The following is a 21,989-nucleotide window of genomic DNA, read 5'->3' as shown; positions in this document are numbered from 1 at the left end:
ATATCGTCCTTCATCGGATCATCCCTACGATCCCATCTGATTGGGTCACAGAATTTATTTCGAACAAGACGTTAAACCTCTAATGACCTAGCGCAAGAAGGGAAAAAAGGGGGGCGGGGAAGTGGAAATGTAGAGATTGAAAAGTGGACGTGTAAGCGGAGCCCTGAATTTCGGACTGTATGCTTAAGCGGCCTACACAGTTGTGCGTAAAAACGCTCTGCGCAATTTCACCCGAGTCCCTCGAAGAAGTCGCCCTTCCGATCCCATCTTGCACCCAACAAAGCATGCCTCGGCTGGCGAGAGGGTGGCGTATGCGTCACTGATACATAAGGCTACCCGATAGCATCTTTACTTCCATGGCATTTTTTTTTTCGAATAATCCTCGCACTGTAACATCGTGGCTTACGCCCGTTTCGGTGTGCAGGCAAATGTCGGCTTCGTGTTTTATCCCGAGCCAGGATAATCGGCTCAGCCAAACTGAGCACGCCCACACGACGAGGGTGCGTGAGCTTTGGAGGGTGCCCCTTGTAACACATTCTACGTCCCTCGGGTGTTATAGTGTCAGCTATGTGCTCTGCTTGATGATAACTTTACGTATAAAACGATAACATGTGCGCCGTATTTGCGTTTCCGTGCTGCCGCTGTATTCACCGTCGTACAATGTGCAACCGGTCACTACCCGTCTACGCTGCCTCGAAGAGGCACTTGAGCTACGTTTGCCGGGATCATTCCTTGTAACACCTATTCGTTAGACACAGTTCTATCGCGCGTTCCGTTAATGCTCAAATCGCTCGTAAAATGCCGTGCCGTGCGTTTTCGGTGCAAGCTAGCTTCGCCACATTGTCTTTCACCATGCAGCGAAGCAACATTTACAGGAGCGTTGGCAGGCCGCGAGCGCCGGCACGTTTCGGAAACCCACTAACTTGCGCACTGTAAGGTCGGGAAGACTATTGCTGACGTTTATCGGTGTACACGAAAAGCGGGATCGTATTGAAATGCTAATAGATTAGTTCGGGATTTTTTTTTTATTTTAGCACTGAGTTTTGGCTTTCTCGTCGCCGTTTCAACTTTTGAGCCGTTCTGTCGACGCCTCATGCGTGCGCACAACGGGAGAGCTGCGTGGAACGTTACCGACTCCCACTTTTGGGCAGCCTGTTGTGTATCTATAGTTTTACAACTTGCAACTGGCTTGCGTGTACTATCTGTAAGCAGTCGTGCAGTTATCGTTCGTGCTGTTATCGCCCTTCAGCTTCTTATGCCATCCCCGGCACGCTTACACTTTTGCTTATGAACAGGCCCTGACACTAAACGGCCGGGAAGGTCGTGTTGTCTCTTAGTCACTGAGCTGAATATTCTTGTCAATGGCCCTGATGGATAGACGGATTGCAACATTTTGGAACGATGCGTGTGCTGACCGTGGTGTTGTGTGTTTTCTTTTAGGCACCATCCCGGCTGAACCCTGGAGCTTCCCCTGGAGCGGCGCATGCCGCTAGGTAGCGGCGGCGGGGGCCAGCCGCCGTCGGGCGTAGGCGGTGGTGGCGACTGCTACGGGGCCCCACCGACGAGCAGCGGTGGTGGCCCGGGGGCCCCCATGCAGAACGGCGCCTACTCGTGGGTCGGGCCGCCGGCGGCGCTCAGCCAGAAGAGCTGGCCGCCGGGCTACCAGGCGAGCCTGACCAACCTGTTTCTGAAGAAGAACCCGCTCCACTTCGGCACTGGCATCTCGCAGCTGGCGGCCGCGTCCTCCTACCTGGAGAAGATGTCCACACTGGGCGCCGCCGACCACCACCACAAGTGCCCGCACCCGGACGCCAAGGACAAGCCGTACCCGTGTGACCTGTGCCACAAGTACCTGACCATCTGTAACACGCTGCGTGACCAGCAGCAGCCGCGGCCGTCGCACGGGGCCGGACCTGGGGGCGCGCCGCCGCCGGGAGTGGGAGGGGGAGGTGGGCCGCCCCCCCTCGGTGCCGCCTCGGCACTGGTCGCCGAGCGCAAGGGCGGGGGACCGCTGCTGGGCTCCTCGGCATCGGCGCAGCAGCCACCGCCAGGACAACAGCAGCAGCAGCAGCAGCAACAGGGTGCAGCGGCGCTGACGCCGGCGTCGCTGCTGGAGCGTACCAATGGCCATGGCCACCACCACCACCACCACGGAACACACCACGGGGGTGCTGCTGCAGCGGGGACCCACGGCGGTGTGCCCCGGCCGCGCCCTCCGCCCACCAAGCAGTTCCTGTGCCCGGTGTGCCACAAGTACTTTACCCAGAAGGGCAACCTGAAGACGCACATGATGATTCACACGGGCGAGAAGCCCTACTCTTGCCAGGTGTGCGGCAAGAGCTTCACGCAGAAGGGCAACGTGGACACGCACATGAAGATCCATACGGGCGAGAAGGACTTTGGCTGCGAGGCGTGCGGGAAACGCTTTACCCAGAAAGGAAACCTGAAAACCCACGTGCGGAGCGTGCACACGAAGGAGAAGCCCTTCGCGTGCGGCGTCTGCGGCAAGTGCTTCTCGCAGAAGGGCAACATGCAGACGCACATGCGCACGCACAACAAGGAGGACCGTTTTCCGTGTACTCTCTGCGGCAAAACGTTCTCCCAGAAGGGGAACCTCAAGACGCACATGCAGCGTCACACGGGACAGCTGCCGCCCCGTCGCTACGGCTCACGGGGCTCACGCGCCACCCAAGCTGTCACCGGGGGTCTCCTTCACCGGCCTCATTTGGCCGCCGCCGCCGCAGCCTTTGCCTCACTCGCCTCCACGTCTGCCCAGCAGCAGCAACCGGGCTCGTCATCATCGCCCAAGCCGCACTCCGGAGGAGACAAGTCGCCCGCGCGGGGCAGCGGTCCTCCGACACCGCTCAGTCCCGACCTGCGCCGCGGGCCTTCCGAAGACACTTCGCCCGGCCCTCCCGGTGGACCTGACCCGCCGCGGCCTTTCTATTCGGCGCCGCCGACGCCGGCGCCTCCGCCGCCGCACTCGCCACGCTGGTTGGTGCACCCGCGCCACTACGACGGTGGGTTCCAGGCGCCTCCTTACCCGTCGTCGTTGCACCATCCTCCGCTGGCATCGCGGCTTGCCCTTCTCGGCGCCGGCTCACCGCAGCACCAGCCGCACAGCGGCGCCGCGTCACCCGATGACAAGGCGCCGTCTCAGCATTTGGGCTCCACCGGGAATCCTAGTGGGGGCGACTCGTTCCACTCGCCGGCCAACCCGGACTTCTCGCAGCTGCTCGAGTGAGAAGCCGGGTGATGACCAGAACACATAAGAAGCCTGCGCTGCGTTCGACCTCCGAACCCTTCTACATCTCCCGAGGAAGGCGTTCGCGGCCAGCCCTGCTCAACAACAATCGCCACACCTTTTCCCTGCCCACACTCCTCTTCGGACCGGGGTTTCTTTCTCTGGCCCTCCTGCTGTGGCCATTCCTTGGCACCTTACCAATCACCGCCACCACTACAACTGTACATACTGCTGCAGTGTGCCCTCCTCTCTCACTTCTTTGTACCTGTCTTCTCTTTTTTTGTTTTTGTTCTTCTGTCTCCTTCCTCAGTTACTGACCTTGTCCTCACGTTATCCTCTAAATTCTACTCTCTTACGTGTGTGTGTGTGCAGCAGTCTGTCTGTTGCCACATTTACAGCATTGCACCGTGTACTCCCATTTCTCCTGCGCTACCCGACTCAACCATCAACATGCTCACTAAATGGTGCAAGGGTCTCAAATACTTTAAAGGATGTCTTCGAAAGAAATCAAAAGAAGAGAATGCCCGGCCTGTCCCAATTTTTAATGGGTTTCACTTGCAAGCATACAGAGCTTCTTCGCACAAGTGCTTAGAGGTGAAACATTTCTAAACCACACAGTGGGGGCAATCAGTCTTTTGGCTGGTGTTGTTGGATGCCTGGCCTTTCAATCATTGAGTCATTCATTACTAGCATTAATTTTCGTAAGACACTTGCCAAATTAATTAGCCACCTTTTTTTTTTTTGCCTCACAAGCGCCGACCTACCGTGACATAAAATGGGGTGCTCTGTCTTGTCTCTCTGTCCAACACAACCGAGTTGCGATCCGCGAGGTGTTGTGTGTATGTGTATGTGTGTGGGCAGAACAAACAAACAACAAAAAAAAGGTGTCTGTGATAGTCTTTTTCTTCTCTTTACTGTCACAACATTGCCCACCATTCTACACTCATGCCTATATTTTTCAAAAGGTTTCAGGGTACACTCAACCTTGTTAGCCTTTCTCCCCGTCTTTCACTTTACTTCGACAACCATCTATTCATTTCAGTTGGTACTTGTGTGTGGCATAACGGTACAATCTTTCTTCAGCAGTAAATGACTTCCGGGAGCACTGGTGTACGTGGGCAGATCTCCCATTTCTCTAACGGCACATTGAGTTTGCGTATTTGTACGCATGGTCTCCTTGTGTGAAGGTATGACTTGTTTTTCTAATTCAGAGAACATGATAGTGGATGAACTGTAGGTGTGTTCCAGCAATGGACACATATGGAAAGTTCTTAGGCGATGGGTCACTTGGGAAACATATGCCGCAGAATGTGCTATGTGTGTTCTAAATACTAGAACATGCACATGGTGGAGCCATTTCTATGTTCTGAGCATTTGGAGGAAAACTTGAGGCACATCGTTTGCTTACCAGCTTGGGCAGCTGACTGCTACGAGCTGGTCTAAATCTTGCACAATGTGCTCCTTATTGAATATGCTATTTTATAGAGATTATTTCACTTGAGAATAAAATGAGCAGTGTGCAGTCCAATTCTTTGTAAAATCAGTTTATTTATGTCGCAAGTGATGTGTGTGTGTACACTGTGTGAAATCCCGTAGTTGGGAAACTTAAAGCTTGTCACTGTGTATCGTGAAGCTTGGTACGCTGCATCGTCATGACGCTGCCGAAAGCACCGTTTGCCACACACAACTGGCTTTGTGTCTTTAATTTAATTTCCTCTGCTCTGGAGTACATGCTGACTTTGTATCGCTGTCGTCTTGCCGTAACTTGGCGCTGTCACAATAATGTTCCAAGCCACAGCACTCTTTCCGATATTAACGCGCACCTGCCCCTGTCACCTTATCGCTTTGTTCTTGCATGCTCAATGTGCGCCCTCATCCCCATCTACTGTGTTGTAGTCTGTCGAGCCACTTTTGAGCTTTGCGTTCGCTTCACTTCATCCATTGCTCTCCGTCAATTCAATCTGCGCCTCGGTTCACTTTGTGCCTCTGTTCTCAGACTATCAGTTACATTTTCTCGCCCTAGTTATCTCTCTTGGATTCCTTGAACACTTGAGCTTGGCCATTTTATTTCCCACTCTGTTTCTTTTTTTATTCATCTTTATTCCTCTGCATTTTTCTGGTCTCCAAATGCTCTCTCTATGGTGCTCTCTCACACTTTCTCTCACATTGTGTCCTGCATACGTACTTTTGGATCTCACAAGTCATGGCACAGACTATATTTTTTCCACTTTTGTCCTTTATAGCATGCTTCTTGGCTTGCTGTTTTTTATGCTTTCTGCCGGGGTTTTAAAGCGGTGGTGTTCTTTATAAATTCCAACTCCCATGCTGTTTTATGTACATACAGGCTTTGTTCATCGCGGTTGTCACTTCATGGCACCAATAATATGGCTTGCTATTTCTTCATCTTTCTAAATTTGTTTGTTTTTGGGCATCATTCCTTTAAATCGCGCATGGTGTAACAAGAGTTACGGCCGTGTTTTGACCACGTCTCCCGTCGTAGCTGAATTCAATGTCCCGTACATGTCACTGTTGGTGTGCATATTGGAAAAAAAAAAGAGAAACAAGAAGTGGCGATCAAAATAAAAAATAGTATCGTAAGATATATACATACATATATATTATATATATTTACATATAGATTGCATCTCATTGTTTTATGTGGCCCATTGTCAGTCTTCTCATCTGTATCACAGTGCACCTAGTGTCATTGTTTCTTTTCTTTTGTTCATTTCTGTTTTGTTTTGAATCCCTACCTTATTCTTTGTGGGAGACGATTCTCAATCGTTCTAACAGTAATTTTTTTGTAGTATTTAGCAAATATAAGGCTCAGATCTCTTGCGTGGCTTTTGTAATAACTCCACGGTTAGGTTATAATTTGTCACCTTTTTTTCAGTCTTCTTTTTGTAATAGTTTTTCCGGCCTTCTCATGTATGAATCTGAACCAGCTCGTCCAACTTTCTAGTGTGTTGTATCTAAGTTAGCCATATGACCTTGTTGAAATCTTGAAATTTTTGCTTTTGATTGGTGTTTAATTGGTTTAATTAATTGGTAAGCTGAGTGCTTTGTTGGTAACATCTAAAAACTGTGTATTTAGCATCAATTTTCTGTTTGTTTTTTTTTCCTTTGTAGTATTCAGCCCAAAGGCAAAGAAAGAGCTAATGAAATAGCATGTGTAAATTTGAGTAAGCTTTATAGCGTGAAGTCTTTTAACATAGTTTTTTGCTAGAGACATCAGGATCATCCAGATGCAGCATGTGAATAACATTACTTTCTGATCTTACAATTAAAGGTTGTTGAGCATCGCTCACCTCAATAGCATTGTCTCCTACCTGTTACTAATTTTTTTTGTATTCGGTTTTTATAGCAGCTTTTCTGTTCAACATTCATTTCAAGTTTCTCTGGCCTTCTGTACACCATTACTTGTTCTGTTTCTTTTTCTTTTGAATTTGGTTTTCGTTCATTTCTTCGTGTGAGTGCTTACTGATGTCAACATCAAGCGAGAAACCTGTTCCACGTAATCACAGCTGTCCGTGCAATGTGGGAAAGCGTAAATCTGTCGTGTGCTATCCTTCCTCATAGCTAATTCAGCGGCACATCTTTGAACTGCGAGTGTTCTCAGTGTGCCAGGACATGAGTTGAAAGACCTGCACGTTTCTGACTTGTCGTAGGAAATGAAATTGATTTGCGGGGCGTTTGAAAAAATTTTGAGGTCGAGTGAGAACTTTTGGGGAGGAAGTGTTCACAAAACGCAGATGGAAGGTAAAAGTTTCTACCCGGAAGCAGCGCTGTTACACCTCAAAGAACAAAAAAAAAAACAACAGTGAAATGGAAATTTTGTTTCCATTCTTAGAGCGTAGTTTTGCGACTCTGTCCAGCATTTCTTTCATACCAAAAAAGTAAGATCTTACTGCGGCAGAAAATGCAAGCAAAGTTTCACATTTTCAGTTTGCGACCAGATATGCGGCGCTGGCAACGTCACTACAATGTCGCCTAATAAAAGATATACTTTACTTTAAAGACCCAGACTAATGTTGGTTCTTAAGTTTGCATTCAATGCAATATCAGTTATCTTCATGGCACCACTGCTCTTCCAAATTGTCATTACATTTACTAGTGTGTAATCATTCACATGATGTAAACGTGCTCGGTAGTTTGTGTTCCTAGTTGCAGATCGAATGAGCTAATGCATTCATCTATCTGTATGGTAGACATTTTTGTACAACTGAAATTAAGAGCTTGAGCTGCCGAATTTTCTTTCATGAGATACAGCAGACTCTCTGTAAACAGAAATACTTTAAACAGGAACTACTGCCTAAACGAAACTATTGCCTCTGCAATGCTTGGTTTCGGGCTTGTATTCTGCACCCATGTTCACCTCTCAGTAAATGTAACTCCTGTTAAATGAAAAATATTTTCCCGGTCCCCTTCAGATTCCGTTTAATGAGAGTCTACTCTACTGCAGTATATAGTTTCTTATTATTCATTCTACTAGATGATTGCATTCTACATCTTAATTCGTTATCACATAGGTTTCCATATTATTTCATATTTTCAATATTTTCATATTATTATTATCTTTAATATTAGCCCAAAATTTTTTTCTAACAACATCTCTAAAACAGTCTACATGCATCTAAAATTTAAATTTAATTAACTGAGCACATGATAATAAAGGGAATCAAAAGCAACCAAGAATATGTTCATGCAGCAAAACGAAAATGCTCAATGCAAACTGTCATCACTTTTGCAAGTAAGTTTTCATCTTGCAGCTTGTGCAAATATGGCTTATCTTTAACACATGGATACAAAGTGCAATGACATGTCAGTTCATTCCTAGCGTTTAGAAAGCTTGAACACTTCACCTATACTGCAGTTCACAATAAAAGAGAAATTCTTGCCTTATTATGCATTTATTTGACTTTGGACAAGCTGGTCATACCCTGCAAGTGTCAGTTAAAAGCTTCATTGCAGCATTCCACATGTACTTGGACATTCTTATGGAGTCGCATTTATTAACATGCCTGGTTGGCTGTTCATTGGCAGCTCAGTCTCATAGCCAGTTGTCCAGTCTATAGCAAAAGGTGCAGCAGCGCTGTTGACCAAAAAATGGCCACTGCGATTTGCAGCAAGAGTTCAGTGCTTCTGAAGCGAAACCATATAGACATTAAAATGCTTATTGAAGAGCCACATAATATGATCACCGTTTGCAGTGCATCTGTCGCAGGCCTGCCAAACGCATGGAAATACAGCTGACTTAGACTTGTGTGGACTTTTCTCCGAGACCATCATGGCACACTTTTGAACACCCGTCACATGATTGTGTGTATTCGTGCGTGCCCCTGTGATGTTGTGTCTGTGTGTGATGCGAAAGGGAGGAGGAGATGTCTTTTGATGGTGATGATGATGAAATGGTTTAGTTGTGCTACTCCGCCGGGCGCGCGGTGGCTTAGCACAGCAAAGCTGTCATCTTCTCAATATCTTCCTTCCCTTTCGTTTTTCTGGCGTACCGAATGTATTTTTCATCGTATCATTTTTTTGCCTCCTTCGACAATTTCCAATTGTCAGCCAAGTTTGTTGTGAGAGAAGCAGTACAAAGTTTAAGGGAACAGTCATGGCGCTGTTCTGAAAGTTGTTTTTGTTTGATTCTGCGATCTCTCCTCTTCATGTGCGCACTATGGAAGCACGTAGCACGTGGACCTCTCCAGCGGGGCTGCGACGGAAAAAAATTAGTGCAACTCAACTACGTTCACAGGAGACTGTGAGCCGAGGATGCAAAGTGTAGAAAACACGCACGAGCTTATACTGATGTGTGTCCTCTCGGTTAATTTCAAGCGAAGTCGTCTACTGCGCTGCCTGTCGGATGATCCAGTCGCGCCTCGCAGTTGCCCGCTGCTGCATCAGCTCCTGGAGATTGGAATGTGCACGTTGCTCTCCGAGTGCGTGCATGAAAGCAACTTTCAACCTATAGATGGATTTTTTTCTTTAGCTACACTCTCTCTCTTGAAATGAGCGTTTCTGTTGTAAAGGGACGAACTTTCAATGGGTCTACGCTTTATGGCCGGTGTCTCGCAGAGCCATCCTCCTTGATTGCTATCAACTTATGGGTCCTCCCCGACAGGCGGCGCCCTATATTTGAATTTTACCACCAGCGACTTCGATTGAACTCAACGTGCGAATGTTTTCTACGCTAGCTGCGCAGGCTCTGTGTGCCCGTCAATTTCCAGGTAACCTTTTTTATTTCTTGGTGAGCCACAATCGCAGACTCATTGAAAATTCTCTCTTGTCTGTCTTATGCTGTTTATTTTGACTGCAGTGTTCTTGTTTCTTGTGTAATTAAGCGCTTTTCAGTTTTCTTTTCAGAAATTTTGTCGCTGTGCTCTCCTTTCTTCTAATCTTCATTTTTATTTTTATCATTCATTGGAGTATGTGCAGCATTGTGCTGCACTTGGGATGCCTCACGATTCCATCCCCCCTCTTTTTTTTCTCTCTCTCTCGTGTGACTTGATGAAGTGGCAGAAGGTGATGCAGTTATTTTGCTTGTGGGGTTACTCTGGTGTTGGTGCAGCATTTTGTCTATGGGGATATTGTACCGATTAACTGGCCCGTTGAAGGGCAATGTGCGTTAGTTTGTCGAAGGGGCGGGCCATATGTCAGTGGTTTAACCGGGCATGCTTTGTCGTCGTCTAGGCATCCCTAGGCAAGGAGCTAGGTAAGCAGGTGGCGGAACGACACCGTTGCTGGTGTAATTAGGTGTTCTAATTTACTTTATAAACAAGCATTCTTTCTTTTTAAGGGTACATAATTCTTCACCTCCCCTTTTTCCAATGTCACGAAGAACCTGTGAGATAAAGGAGAGGCACAAGAGTATAATACAAGAGCTGCACATAGCAGGTGAGCTCTCGCGAGCTGACGAAATGCAATAGCCGCCCTGGTGTGTTGGGTGGCCTGTAGTGATGCGCATGTGCTGGAGCGCTGATGTGTGATGTGCACTTGCTGGTGAGGAGACCTTTCTCTCTCTCGGACGAATACCTGCTGGTTGTGCTGCTGCTCCGTACAACGGAAGAAGTTCGTCTCGCTGTGGACGACGTCGACCACCAGAAGTTGACAAGCAGAAGCTAGTGTAGGGTGGTGTCTGTGAGTGCCGCGGTCTGGTGGCAGGCGGGGACTTGTTTGGGCTGCCACGAGGGTGTCGGCACGAGGTGGGACTCTCTTTCCCTCGTGTCAGTGAGACGCTGCCCTCGTTCCTCCACAAGAAGAGTGCGAGGGCAATGGATTATTTGCATACGTACGCGGGACGTGGCGGTCTGGCGACTGTGCAACGCAGATGTGGGGCGGGGAAATAAGGAAGGGGAAGAAGAGGAGCTACAACATTGTGTGTGTGAACTGTGAGTTCGCGCTGCCACAAAGCATTGTGTCAAGAGTGTTTGTTCGCTGTCTTTCATATACAACACGTGGTTTTCTTTCTTTCCCCATGTTGTTATCTCACTTATGTTAACACGGTTGTTGGGTGGCTGACCTAGTAAGACTAGGCTTCTTCCGTTGGTTTCTTTACCCACTCTCTCTCTCTTTTAAAGGATTTTTCTTGCTGTGACCGTCTTTTTTTCTCTTTCCGAACGTGTGTCGTCCGTCAAGAAATGTGTGTGTCGTGGGGGCTGCTGCATTAGCAGCACTTGTTTCCCGTGTGTCCGGCCCGGTGGTCTTCTCAAAGAAGGAAAATGAAACAAAAAATGAAAAAGTGTGCTGTCAGTAGTTCTCGCAGAAGCTGTTGTCATTGTCTGCAGAATAATAATGTGCGCAGTCGCCACCGAGTTGCGTATCAGTTCGTTCTTCCGCACCCTCTTTTCATTTTTATTGAGAAAGCTTTGCCCGCTGAGGACAAGAAAAATCAACCCCTTGCACTAATTAGCACTGCAGTGCCTACTGTCTTCACCTAGAGCAGATTCTGCATTGTTTCTGGTTAACAAGTTGCTGGTAGTAATGTGTTTATTGGTCTTGTTTTGTTAATGATGTAGGTTCTTTTTTTTTTGATCACTAGCATTTGAGATTTATGGATACTCAAGCCGTTTGACTTTCTAGTAGTATTTGTTAATATTCAACTGATCTTTAATTCGACTGAGCCCAGTCACACACAAGCTCCTGCCTTACTTTTATTGAAATGATCCCGGTTTCTTTTTCTTTTCTGTTTTTCCATGTCCCCTTACCCCCTCTTGCTGGCTTTTTGTGTATTTTTACGTCCTTCTTTTGGCACATGTTTTCTCGTTCTGGTTTTTCACCAGGTGGTATGCAGAGACAATGTTAAAATGACTTTCTTTTAACCTAAGTTGAATGTATTTTAAAGAAAGAATAAGAGCAAAGCATCAAGGGTTGGCCCTCTGTTTTCTTCTCGGTTCGGCAGTTCCTATCGAGCCAGATTCTGTGATAGCCGCAGCAGCCCTGCAATTTTTTTTTTGTTCACCTAGCATTTCAGTCAATGATGTACAAGATAGAAAGTATTTGCTAAAATCGGCGAGGCACTGTGCCTTGTCGGTTGCCGGTGATTGTGTTCCCTACAACATAATACAAGCGAAAAGGGGCTGCTTGCGATTCATTCCAGCAAAGCCGCTTCTTTCCTTGATTACCCCTCTTCTGTGGAGAGGTTACTTCCCCTCTCCCTCCTTTTTTTTTTTGTCTGTCACTGCTCAGTCAGTTATTGCGAGTAGTGACTGCTGGTTTGGGTTTTTTTTTTTTTTTCTGGCGTCTTTTCGGATGACACTATGCAGGGTATAAGCGGTAGTAGAAAGGTGCGTCTCGAAGGAGGAGAGACTTTGCAATCTAGTCTTGTGACGATGCGTTGATTCTCCGACCGATCCCTCGTGGATCGCCCCTTTTCTTTGTTTCCCAAACCTTTTTTATTGCTTTTTATTTTACTTTTTTCTCTCTCCCCTTGGGCAGTCACTCGCCCATTTTTGATCTCTTACGTTTTCGTATTTACTTTGTGGTGGCTGACTGGACAAGTCTGCTGACGACATAAACACAGATGCATTTTTGTGTTGTCTGAGCCTGTTGTGCCGAGCATGGATAGAATGTGTGAAAAGTGTGCTAAAAAAGTACGAGTGTTTTACCGTGCATCTGTTGTAGCTGGTTGCTTTGGTTAGCGATTTCTCATTTTCTTCACTCTTTTTTCTATATATTTGTGGTATCTTACACTGCTTAGGCAATGGTAAAACTTTTTATTTTGATTATTTAGGTAGCGCCCACTAGCTCAGTAGCCAGCCTGAAATTGATCAATGTGCCAAGAAATAAGTAAATCAGTTAGTTAATGAATACTGAAAAGGGAGGCTGATGTTGTGTGGAGCTTGCTTTAAGCTTGCAAAATACTATTATGTCGGCATTTTTTCTCTTTTTTAGTCCGTTTGCGAGTTAAGTGTACAAAAATTACATATGAAAGTTTTGGCCGTAGTCACACCAACACTTTCAGCTGCAGCTGCTAAAATGAAAACGTTTGTTTACAAGTACCAGACATGGTCGATGCGTGGTTATCCCATGCTGTCTGCCTAACAGGTTTCTTTCCAAGTCTTGTTCGGGCTTGGAAGCTACACAGTGTGGTTAGTTCTGTTTTTTAGCAGTGCTAAAGTTAGCGTATACAAAGCTATGTCCAGAGTTTCTTTGGGCTGACGTGTAGGACAGATGTAAAAACGTGCACCTCGTGTATCCTTCCATGTGCAGTACATGTTGTGCGCATTTTTACATTATTACATTCTTGCTTCACTGGACGTTCTGCGCAGCTGCTCAAACAATTCCCAACCAGCTAATCCGTGTGCTTTTGATCAATATCTTGGAAGCTCTCTTATCATTCCTTACACAAATTTAACCCTTCTGAATCTGTCTCTTTCTTTTTTGCTTAGTTTTTTCTAAACGCTCGTCTTGCTCGTGGAATGAATCCCACCGGATTAAAAAAAATGAGAGTATGGTTGTTTGTAAAGATGCTTTTGTTTTTACTAGAGTGCCCTTAGGCATGTTGGTTAGAGGTAAAGGTGACATACTGCAATCCTTGTCTCGCGCCGAGTGTACGTCTATGTAACAGACAGTAGGTGGTGAGGAGGACGAATAACAAATAAAAAAAGCCACTTCCAGTGTAACTAGTGGAAAGTATGCGCACGATGTGGCAGAGGGCTCGTCGTCAGAGCCTTCCGGCATTTGCCTCCTATGGCCCAACAGTGTGTTTGTGTGCATGTCTGTATGTGTGGGAAATATGCAATGGTACTGTCGGAAACAAAAAACAAAACAGGCAGTTGTTTTTGGATGGCCCGCCACCAAGCAAGAAGAAGACTGTGATGAAACAAAACAAAAAAGATACAACCAAGCGAAGCTGGAAAGCGAAGTTCGCACTAAAGAGAGAACGAATGTTTTCCGCTTTTCTGTTTTTTGCAGATTAAAACGAAAAAAAGGAGTTCTCTCTCTATCTCTTTTTTCTCCTGTGGTCGCCCCTTCTCAAAAGAGGGCGACCTCTTTTTTATGTGACTCATGCGAGCGGCCAAGCCGCACCCCAGTTCTTCTGCTTGCTTGCAACTTGAGTATCGTGTGTCTCTCTTCCATGCTCCCCGTAACGTGGTTGCCTCTCTTCTCGACTTAAAGAGCGCGGCTCTGACATTTGCATTCTATCTTCCCCTGCAAACTTGCATATCGCTTTCCTTTTGGGAACGCTCCTTTTGTTGTGACGACCGAGTCTGTCTGTGTGTGACCATGTATGACAAGAGGAGGAGTGTTTTCAAAGTAACGGTGCGTGCAAAAGAAACCTGTGACCCCGGTGCGTTGGTACTTGTCGATGTGTGATCGAATCTCGTTATGTCTCGAATCCCTCCTCATTATTTTTGTGCGATTTGTTTACACAGCAGTGGAGGAGTGTTATTTGAAGAACAGAGAAAAAAAAAAGTATGTGAGAACATGTGAAGCGTGAACAGTTATTTCATTTTGCTGCCTTTCTGCCTGGAAATGTTTGTTTTATTGCACCTCTCTAACCACCAGTGTCTTTGGTTCTTGCCCTGATTACGCGACCTGTCTTATTCCTGCTATGCCGTGGTCTGGGAACTCGAGAGGAAAAGGATCTTTTGCTCACAGTCATCGAATGTAGGAGTACCTGCACCTGTATATGCTGCAAGGCCATGATGTCATCCGGGAACGTCTAACTAGATCAGGTTTTCTGAGACCAGACATGCATTTCCCCCAAGAATGCCATCACTGCACCGAATTCGCTCCTTCCACCTTTGCACAGAAGTGCTTTGCACCACTGCACTGTCACTTTAAGGAATTTATCAGTTATTTCTTTGCCATGTTCTTTTGGCAATAGATGCTCTGGGAATGCGAGGCTAAAGCGAAGTGTATTATTCCCGATGTTCTTTCAGCGAGGTGGGAAGCTGCTCTGTAGAGCTCCAAGCTCGCTGACCAACTCTGGGCAGTCCTGCAGGCCCGTGAAGCGGCGGAGAGACAAGGCCTTGACGTCCTGACATGGGAGACTTGAGCCCGGGCCACTAATTTGCCGGACAATAAATAAAGTTTTTCCACCACCACCACCACGATAGATGTGGAGATCATGTAAAATTTTAACACCGTGACAGCGGTAGTATCTCAACCTTCCTCTTGTGGCAGAGTGTGTCAACACTAATTATCGCATTGACTCGCTTAAAAAGATCCATGTGAAGTCGCAAATATTACTTGTCCCTTTAATATAATGTCTATGCGTCGAAGTCTCAGTTGCCAAGCCTGCCTTTTCGCAGTTTGGTAACATTGGCTGTTATCAGACCATTTATGTCGCTGCTGTGGCTTTCGCAGCTCTGATGCTTTAGAATAAATGCTCGTTTGCGCAGGGGTTTCAGGGTTATCAAATGCGGTGATGTATACATGCGGTAGTGCTCGATGTTATGGATGGATAACACTTAGCCGTCACTACCCTCGGTTTCCCAGACCATGGCATTCTCAGAGGATGGAGGGATAGCCCTGCTTGCTTTGATCTGCATGTACTTGTCTTCACGACAGTTGCACGCGTGCACACGATTTCCGCAAAAGTCTACCAGTGGTGGGCTCAGAGATGAAGTTGGGAAGTGCATCACATCTCGCGTGCTCTGTTTGAAGCTGCTGCCCTGTGCAGTATCGGTGATGACATGCTTTGGTTTGGCTGCCGCGCTTCCACAAACCGCCGAAGATCTGGCTGCTCGCCCACCCCTTCCCCGGTCGTGCCACATCGCGGTCGAGACGGGATGGTGGTCAGGCGAGTGGTCCGTGCCGCTGCCCTCCATCTCTACACTTCTGTCATTTGTGTGCTTTGATGTTGCCGCTTGATAACTTTCTGCCCCCCACGCGACTCTTTGGCTGTTCTCATAGTCTCCCCATCCCTATTCCTTCGACGGAAAAAAATGAACTCATTTCAAATAAACTTTTTTTTAGTTGAAGTCTGGAACAACTTGTCATTGTGCCTTTGTTTGTCAGCTTCACAGACACCGTGTGGAAGGGTGAATGGATTTTGGCAATTGAACGCTCAGCATCTCTGGAGGTGGGAATACTCTTTAAGTTCATCGTCTAAGTTTGCCATGTGTGATGCCTTAAAACACTGAAAGGTGAAATAAAGCATCCAGTAGATGGCTGAGACATTCCTGGCACTTATGGAAAGAAAGAAAATAGCATGCACTTAAAACGAAAAATTCCTCCTTCAAAGCACTGGAAAGGCATCAATTGTCTACATAACAAAGTGTAGAATCGAACAGCGAGTGACTGGCAAGGCCAATCACATGGGATCTACAGATATGGGACTCTGAAGATACTATGGTGTAAAAGCAGGTGGCACTCTGTGACCTATAAGCTTGAGTTGCCAGGAGATACTGTGAACCAGGGGCATTGCCAGTTAGTGAAACATGCACATCTCTTCCTCCACCTAAATTTCTGCATAGGATAGGATGTTGGCATCAGGAATGCTACTTCTTCAGAGGCCCCTTCAACGTTCATCCAATCGCACCTTGAGGTCAGGGGCGTATCGAGAATTTTTTGAAGGGTTGGTGGGTGAGGGTTTAATAGTTCTTTATGTTCGCGCGTACGCCAGAAAAATTGAAACTTTGCGGGGCGTGAGGTGGGGGGGTCTAGAAAGCCCCCGGTTACGCCTCTGCCTGATCAGTCCAAGTTTGCAGTAAAGGGCCGCCTTGTAGATCGGTCTTTAATTGCAGGCAAGGAAGAGCAACTGTCATAGCCGTTGGGTAAAAAGATGAGGGTAGAAACGTGCGTTTACATTCAGAAGCCGTGCGCCGGCTACCACATGAGCCTTTTGCGGTGAGCTGCCGCGCCGTTGCTGTGCCAGACCCGTTTGAGTAACTGTATATGCTACTATAGCCCATATTCTTGCTCATTCTATATGCTACCTTTACAGTTACTCTACGTCATCCTAGAGTTACTGTATATAGTAACTCCACTTAATTCTATGTTGCTGATGATGATGATTTGAGGCTGATCCCTTTGTATCGGGCGGGCCAGATTAATCTGCCTTAGCCAGAGAAAAAACATTTTAAAAATAAATAAACAAAACACTCCACAGGCGTAAACACCCGCATCTGCACGCCTTCAGTTTTGTCCTCATAAATCATTACCGCTGCATCGCGCGCCACCACTGCACCAGCCTTGTCTTGGTGGTGCGTACTGCCGCATAGTTCACTGTGCCAGCTAACGTTTTTAGGTAAAAACGTTGGTGCCAGCCGCTCCATCGCCTGCGGGTGGCCCCGGGTCATCTTTGTGAACAAACCCCAGAGCCTCGGGCAGTGTGGTGCCCTTTCGTTGGTGTGGGCCCAAACACGTACAGCGTAGCACTAGATGGGGGATGGTTTCTTCTTCCTGCCCGCACACCCGGCACATCGCACTCGTGTCATCGGTATTCTCGTCGAATCGGCGACGGTGCACAAGGGTTCGTTGTGGCCCAGCCCGCTCTTCGAACAGAAGACCACTACCGCCATTGTTGTCGTACATGCGCTCCTTTTCCATTTCATTCTTGCAACTTCAATATACCGTCAAGGTTGCATTGGAACGCATCGCCCTCCGCCACTGCTCGTTCTCTTCCTCCCGTACCTATTCTTGGACGGCACGGGCCCATCCGCACTCTGTGCTTGCCTTCACGGGATTCGCGAAGAAACCAAACTTTCGGCGCAGGGTGCACACCCGCGCAGTCCACTGTGTCGTTATTCCAGTCAGGCTGGTGTATTGGAACAAGCGTCTTGCCCACCTGTTGTCATACATGAGACGCAGGCGGCCCTCGTAGGCTATCTTGCTCCTGGCTTCTCGTGCCTCATACGATCCATCCAACGTCTCCACAGAACACCTACAGAGTCGTTATTAGCCGTCTCCGTCTACTTGTTGTTGATGATGATTTGATGCTGTTACCTTTTTTTTAGCGGGCGGGTGTAGTGGCACCCTAGCATATAAATCGGTGAAACACACACACACACAAAATCACGCTCTGCTCGAGCTCGTAACCACTGCTACACTGCACTGCGCCACCCAGTGCTTTCGCTCGCTGTGAGACAACTACTGCCCTGCAGCGCTCGCGACGCCACATCGTCTCCTTCACTGCTTGTGGATTAATCACACCATCCTCACCCGCAAAGACCAGCGCTGTGTGCAATGGCTCTGTCCCCGGGAGGCCTATTGGGCCGCACTCGAGCACAATGTGCGCAATTGTTTCCTCCGCACTGCCACACGCGGACACAACACCGAAAGCACCGCGTTGTCGAACGTTCTTCTGTATGCGAGGGTTTGGAGCGCGCCTGCGCGAGCCTCGAAAAGAAGTGAGCTCCCGGTGCCATTGTCGTACAAACGAACTGTGTCGATGGTGTCCTTGTAGGTTCGGTATAGTTCGAGGGTGGCTTTGACACTCATTGCGTGCCGCCACATTTCCCTCTCCTTCTCACGAACCCGCTCTCGCACTTCCTTGGTATATCGTCTTGCGGTTTCAGCCTGTACAGGTTCCTTAAAGGTTATGTACTTCTGTTCCAGGTGATACACCCGGTTCCCCCATGTTGTTTGTACGGATGCACGTTGTCGAAAGGTATTGAAATACCCGCCGTGCCCACCGGTCTCGACTCATGAACTGCAGGTGGCCCGGTACGTTAGCTTGCTGGATGCCTCCCGAGCTTCAAAACCAGACCAGCTCATGTCCCCCTGGACTGCCTCATTTGCCACCCTTCCATGGCATGCGAGCGCCGTGCGGCCTACTTCTCGCTGTCGCCGCTCTAACCGTTCCCCAGTTGCTGCCGTCATGCAGACTACTGCATTTGCGAACGTCAAGCAGGTAACGTGGACGAGTTTCCATAAATCCCGGACCATGATGAAACAGTTGCAGCCCCACAATATGCGGCGCCGTAGGATGCACTGTGTCCGCAGCGCGACTTGGCGGACATAGACGTCTTGCTGGCCGTATATATGTCCTCGGAGCCCAATAGCACGCCAAAGTACTTATAGGCAGTGTCAGTGGCGATGCTCTCACCTCCTAGCTTGAGGTCTGCCGCCTCAGCCATGTTGCCCACGAATGGTACAGCCTTGGTTTTCTTGGCGTTGAAGCGTAGTCCCAGTTCAGTCATCTCTGTGACACAGATGTGCAGGAGAGCCTGCAGGTCCACTATGGTCTCCGCCATTAGAACTACATAATCCGCAAATGTCAAGCCAGGCAGCCGTCGATTTTCGTCGATTCCGCTTGTGCTATACTTCAGACGGAACCCCAGGCCGGACTCGAGCAATGCTTGTTCCATGCCCGACACGTATAGCAGATATAGAATCGGCAAAAGCAGACATCCCTGACGGAGACCCCTGCAGTCACCTACCGGCCGACTCTCTACATTGGCGAAGCGTGCAATGACGCTATTGCTGGCGTATAAGCGTCTGACTGTCGCCAACAGCTCTTTCGGCATTCCCGGTGGCTCCAGACGTGTGAACAGGATGTCATGTGGGGCGTTGTCGTAATCTTTCTCCACATCCATGAAGCAGCATAGAAGCGTACACCCTCCTTTTCTGGCGATCTCCACACACTGCATGAGGACGAAAAGGTTATCCTCAAGTCGTCGAGCTCTGCGAAAACCGTTCTGCAGTTTTGTCAGCCACCCTTTAGATTCAGTCCAGCCACTGATCTAGTCCTTAAGCACATGGGTAAAGAGCCCGTACATGGTGCTGGTGACTGTGAGTGGTCGGTAATCTTGAAGGTTCTCTGCCCTGCCTCCACGCTTGATGATGAGTGAGACTCTGCCCCGATGCCAGTCGTCTGGAATGGCCGCTCCCGCAACGATGTCGCTGAACAGGCCAGCTAGCTGTTCTTTCGCACCCTGCCCCAAGCACTTAAGTAAGCGAGATGGGATGCCATCTGGCCCCGAGGCTGTTTGGGCTCGGAGATGGGACAAAGCTCGGTCTATAGAGATATGACTGAATTCCCATTTTAGGGCTTCCTCTGGGGAATCCTGTTCAGTCCTCTATTAACCACACTGGGTTAATAGAGGGGGTCTCCTTCATCCAACTGGAGGTCCCTCGTGCACCCCCGTGAACCATACGGAGCCTCGAGGTGCCCCGTCAAGGCCTCCTTCATGTCCTGGGTAGGGTTGTCGTTGCTGTCTACAATGAACTGTACAGACTGCTCGCTCCGGCCCAATGTTCGAACGCAATTCCAGAATTTCTGGGCCACGTTCCCGCCCTCTGCCTTCAACTTCTGCAGGAACAACGCATTGAACCTGGTAAGTTTAGCCTGCACTAGGGCCTGCATGTCGCGCTTGAACTGAAGGTAGCGCTGCCACGCGACGTCAGTTTGTACAGCGTCCTTCGTTTTGACAGCTCGACGATGAGAGCGATTTGCTTCCCGCCGGGCATTCCATGCTGCGGTTACTTCTTTGTTCCACCAGGGCTTTCTGTGGTGGCGTGCAGGTCTTGTGCCGCCACAAACCTTATGCATTTCGATGATGCGACATAGCTCTGACACATACTCTTCGTATGTCTTAGCTTCTTCTCTTTTCGGGCTCGCCTCGAATTGCTCCGCCACTGTTTGAAGTGAGTCGCCCGGCAGGTACCTAGTAGGAGTCACCCTTCGTTCTGTATTTGGTGCTCGGTGATAGGCTTTAGAGAAATCCAGCCGAAGTCGATTGTGATTGCTCCCGATGCTGCGCGTACCCTCCTCATCTATGTGGAGTCGCTGGAGGACTTTCAGCAGTCCATCAGATGCCAAAGCGTAGTCGATATATGTGGCGCTTCCTCGAACACACCAAGTGGTTTGACCATGGCAACGCGGAATATTGTTCAAAATTTCCAGCTGAAGACGTTCTGACAGTTGGATGAACAGTTTGCCATTCATCTGTATATCCATCCAACTCGGAAATATGGCCATTTAAGTCGCCCAGAATGCGCACTTCCCTGTAGCCTGCAAGGCGCTCCGCGTCTTCAGGAACACACTCCAACAGTCGCTCGTTTTCTGCATAATGTGCTCCCTAGACAGCCATATACACCACACACACTGCCGATGGTATCCCCATCAAGTCGCCCGTCATCCACATATGGTCGGCACAGTCCCTGTCCTCTCGCTGCCATTGCTGTTCTCTGTGCCACAGGAAGCCCACACCACCTCCTTTTCTACCATGACCAGCTCTGTTTTTGCCCTCCCATCTCCACTCGGGGTGGATGAGTGACTCCTCAAGTTCGCATAGAGCAGCATATGCTCTGCGCATAGAGCAGCATATGCTCTGCGGTCATAGTACAATAGAGCTCTTCCCATTTCAGCGCATGTCATGCACCGTTCATATTTAGGAAGCCCACTCTACAGAGCAGTTGGTGCTTTCGATTCTTCCGTCGACATCGCACACGCGGTCGCACCGCTCCGTCGGCCCCCTGTACGTCATTCACAGAGTGGGCCATTTCTTGGAGAGCACCTTCTCAAGGGTCTTCTCGATGAGCTGGGTCAGCCTTCCTTGCCCCGGATCTGTCCTGTTCCCTTGTCGTCCGACACGGCAGTGCCGCGATACGGGAGTTCACCGCAAAAGGCCCTCACTCTAGCCTTGCTGTTCTGTGGGGTTACAGTGCACTACCATAGCCTCCATAACCTTGGCACCTCGTAGGAAGGAAAGACCTTTCCTTCCTCCGTGGACTTTTCCTTCCTGACGGACCTTTCCTTCCTCCGTGCTTGGTACACTGTACCTTGGTGGCCATAGATACAGTGGCTGTATCTATGGCCACCAAGGTACAGTGTACCATAGAGTGAATTTAGGAAACTCTATGACCATGGCGAAGTGTAACGTTGGCAAACAGTGCATTTTACATGGCATTCTACAACACTTGCCTGATCAGCGCCCCGCATCCCACTTTCATTTTTAGAAAAAATAAAAAAAAATGGATTTGGTATTTTGCAAAGCGCAACCTAAATCTAAATTGCCAAATCTGCGTATCAGTCTGGAGTGTATTTGCATTATGTAAGAAAGTAAGCTGACGTTGCCCGTGCAAACGTAATGTAAGCACACTCGTTCCTTCAGTAGGGTGCCGTTGCTCTTTTACACACACCGTGAGTGGCAAAGGCGTAGCTTCAAACTTTGCGCCAATTCAAGTTCCATTGCAGTGGTATCAAAGTATTTAAAAATTACTCATTACTTTGCGTCTAAAGTTATAAAAACAAAAATTAAGTAGACTTACGACGTTTGTTTACTTTGTTTTTGTGCCATGACAATGCCTTCTGCCAAGATTACCTAAGGACTGTCGTAATCACCCACATTGCCAG

General features: G+C 48.3%; 1 protein-coding gene across 3 annotated transcripts in view; it reads left to right on the top strand.

Annotated features, from left to right (window-relative positions):
• The window catches only part of LOC119180454 (uncharacterized), a 70,125-nt gene extending 54,445 nt beyond the window's left edge, over positions 1-15,680 (top strand). For all 3 annotated transcript variants that reach the window (XM_075889091.1, XM_037431635.2, XM_075889090.1), the window contains one exon: positions 1,441-15,680. In XM_075889091.1, coding sequence (XP_075745206.1) covers positions 1,484-3,244 — 1,761 coding nt within the window. In that variant the 5' untranslated portion in view covers positions 1,441-1,483 and the 3' untranslated portion in view covers positions 3,245-15,680. The remainder of the gene's footprint in view (positions 1-1,440) is intronic.
• Positions 15,681-21,989: the final 6,309 nt, after the last annotated feature.

The sequence above is a fragment of the Rhipicephalus microplus genome, chromosome 3 (genome assembly GCF_043290135.1).
Source record: "Rhipicephalus microplus isolate Deutch F79 chromosome 3, USDA_Rmic, whole genome shotgun sequence".
Taxonomy (NCBI): Eukaryota; Metazoa; Arthropoda; class Arachnida; order Ixodida; family Ixodidae; genus Rhipicephalus; species Rhipicephalus microplus.
Note: the sequence above shows the minus strand (reverse complement) of the source record. Positions and strands in the feature narration are given on the sequence as shown.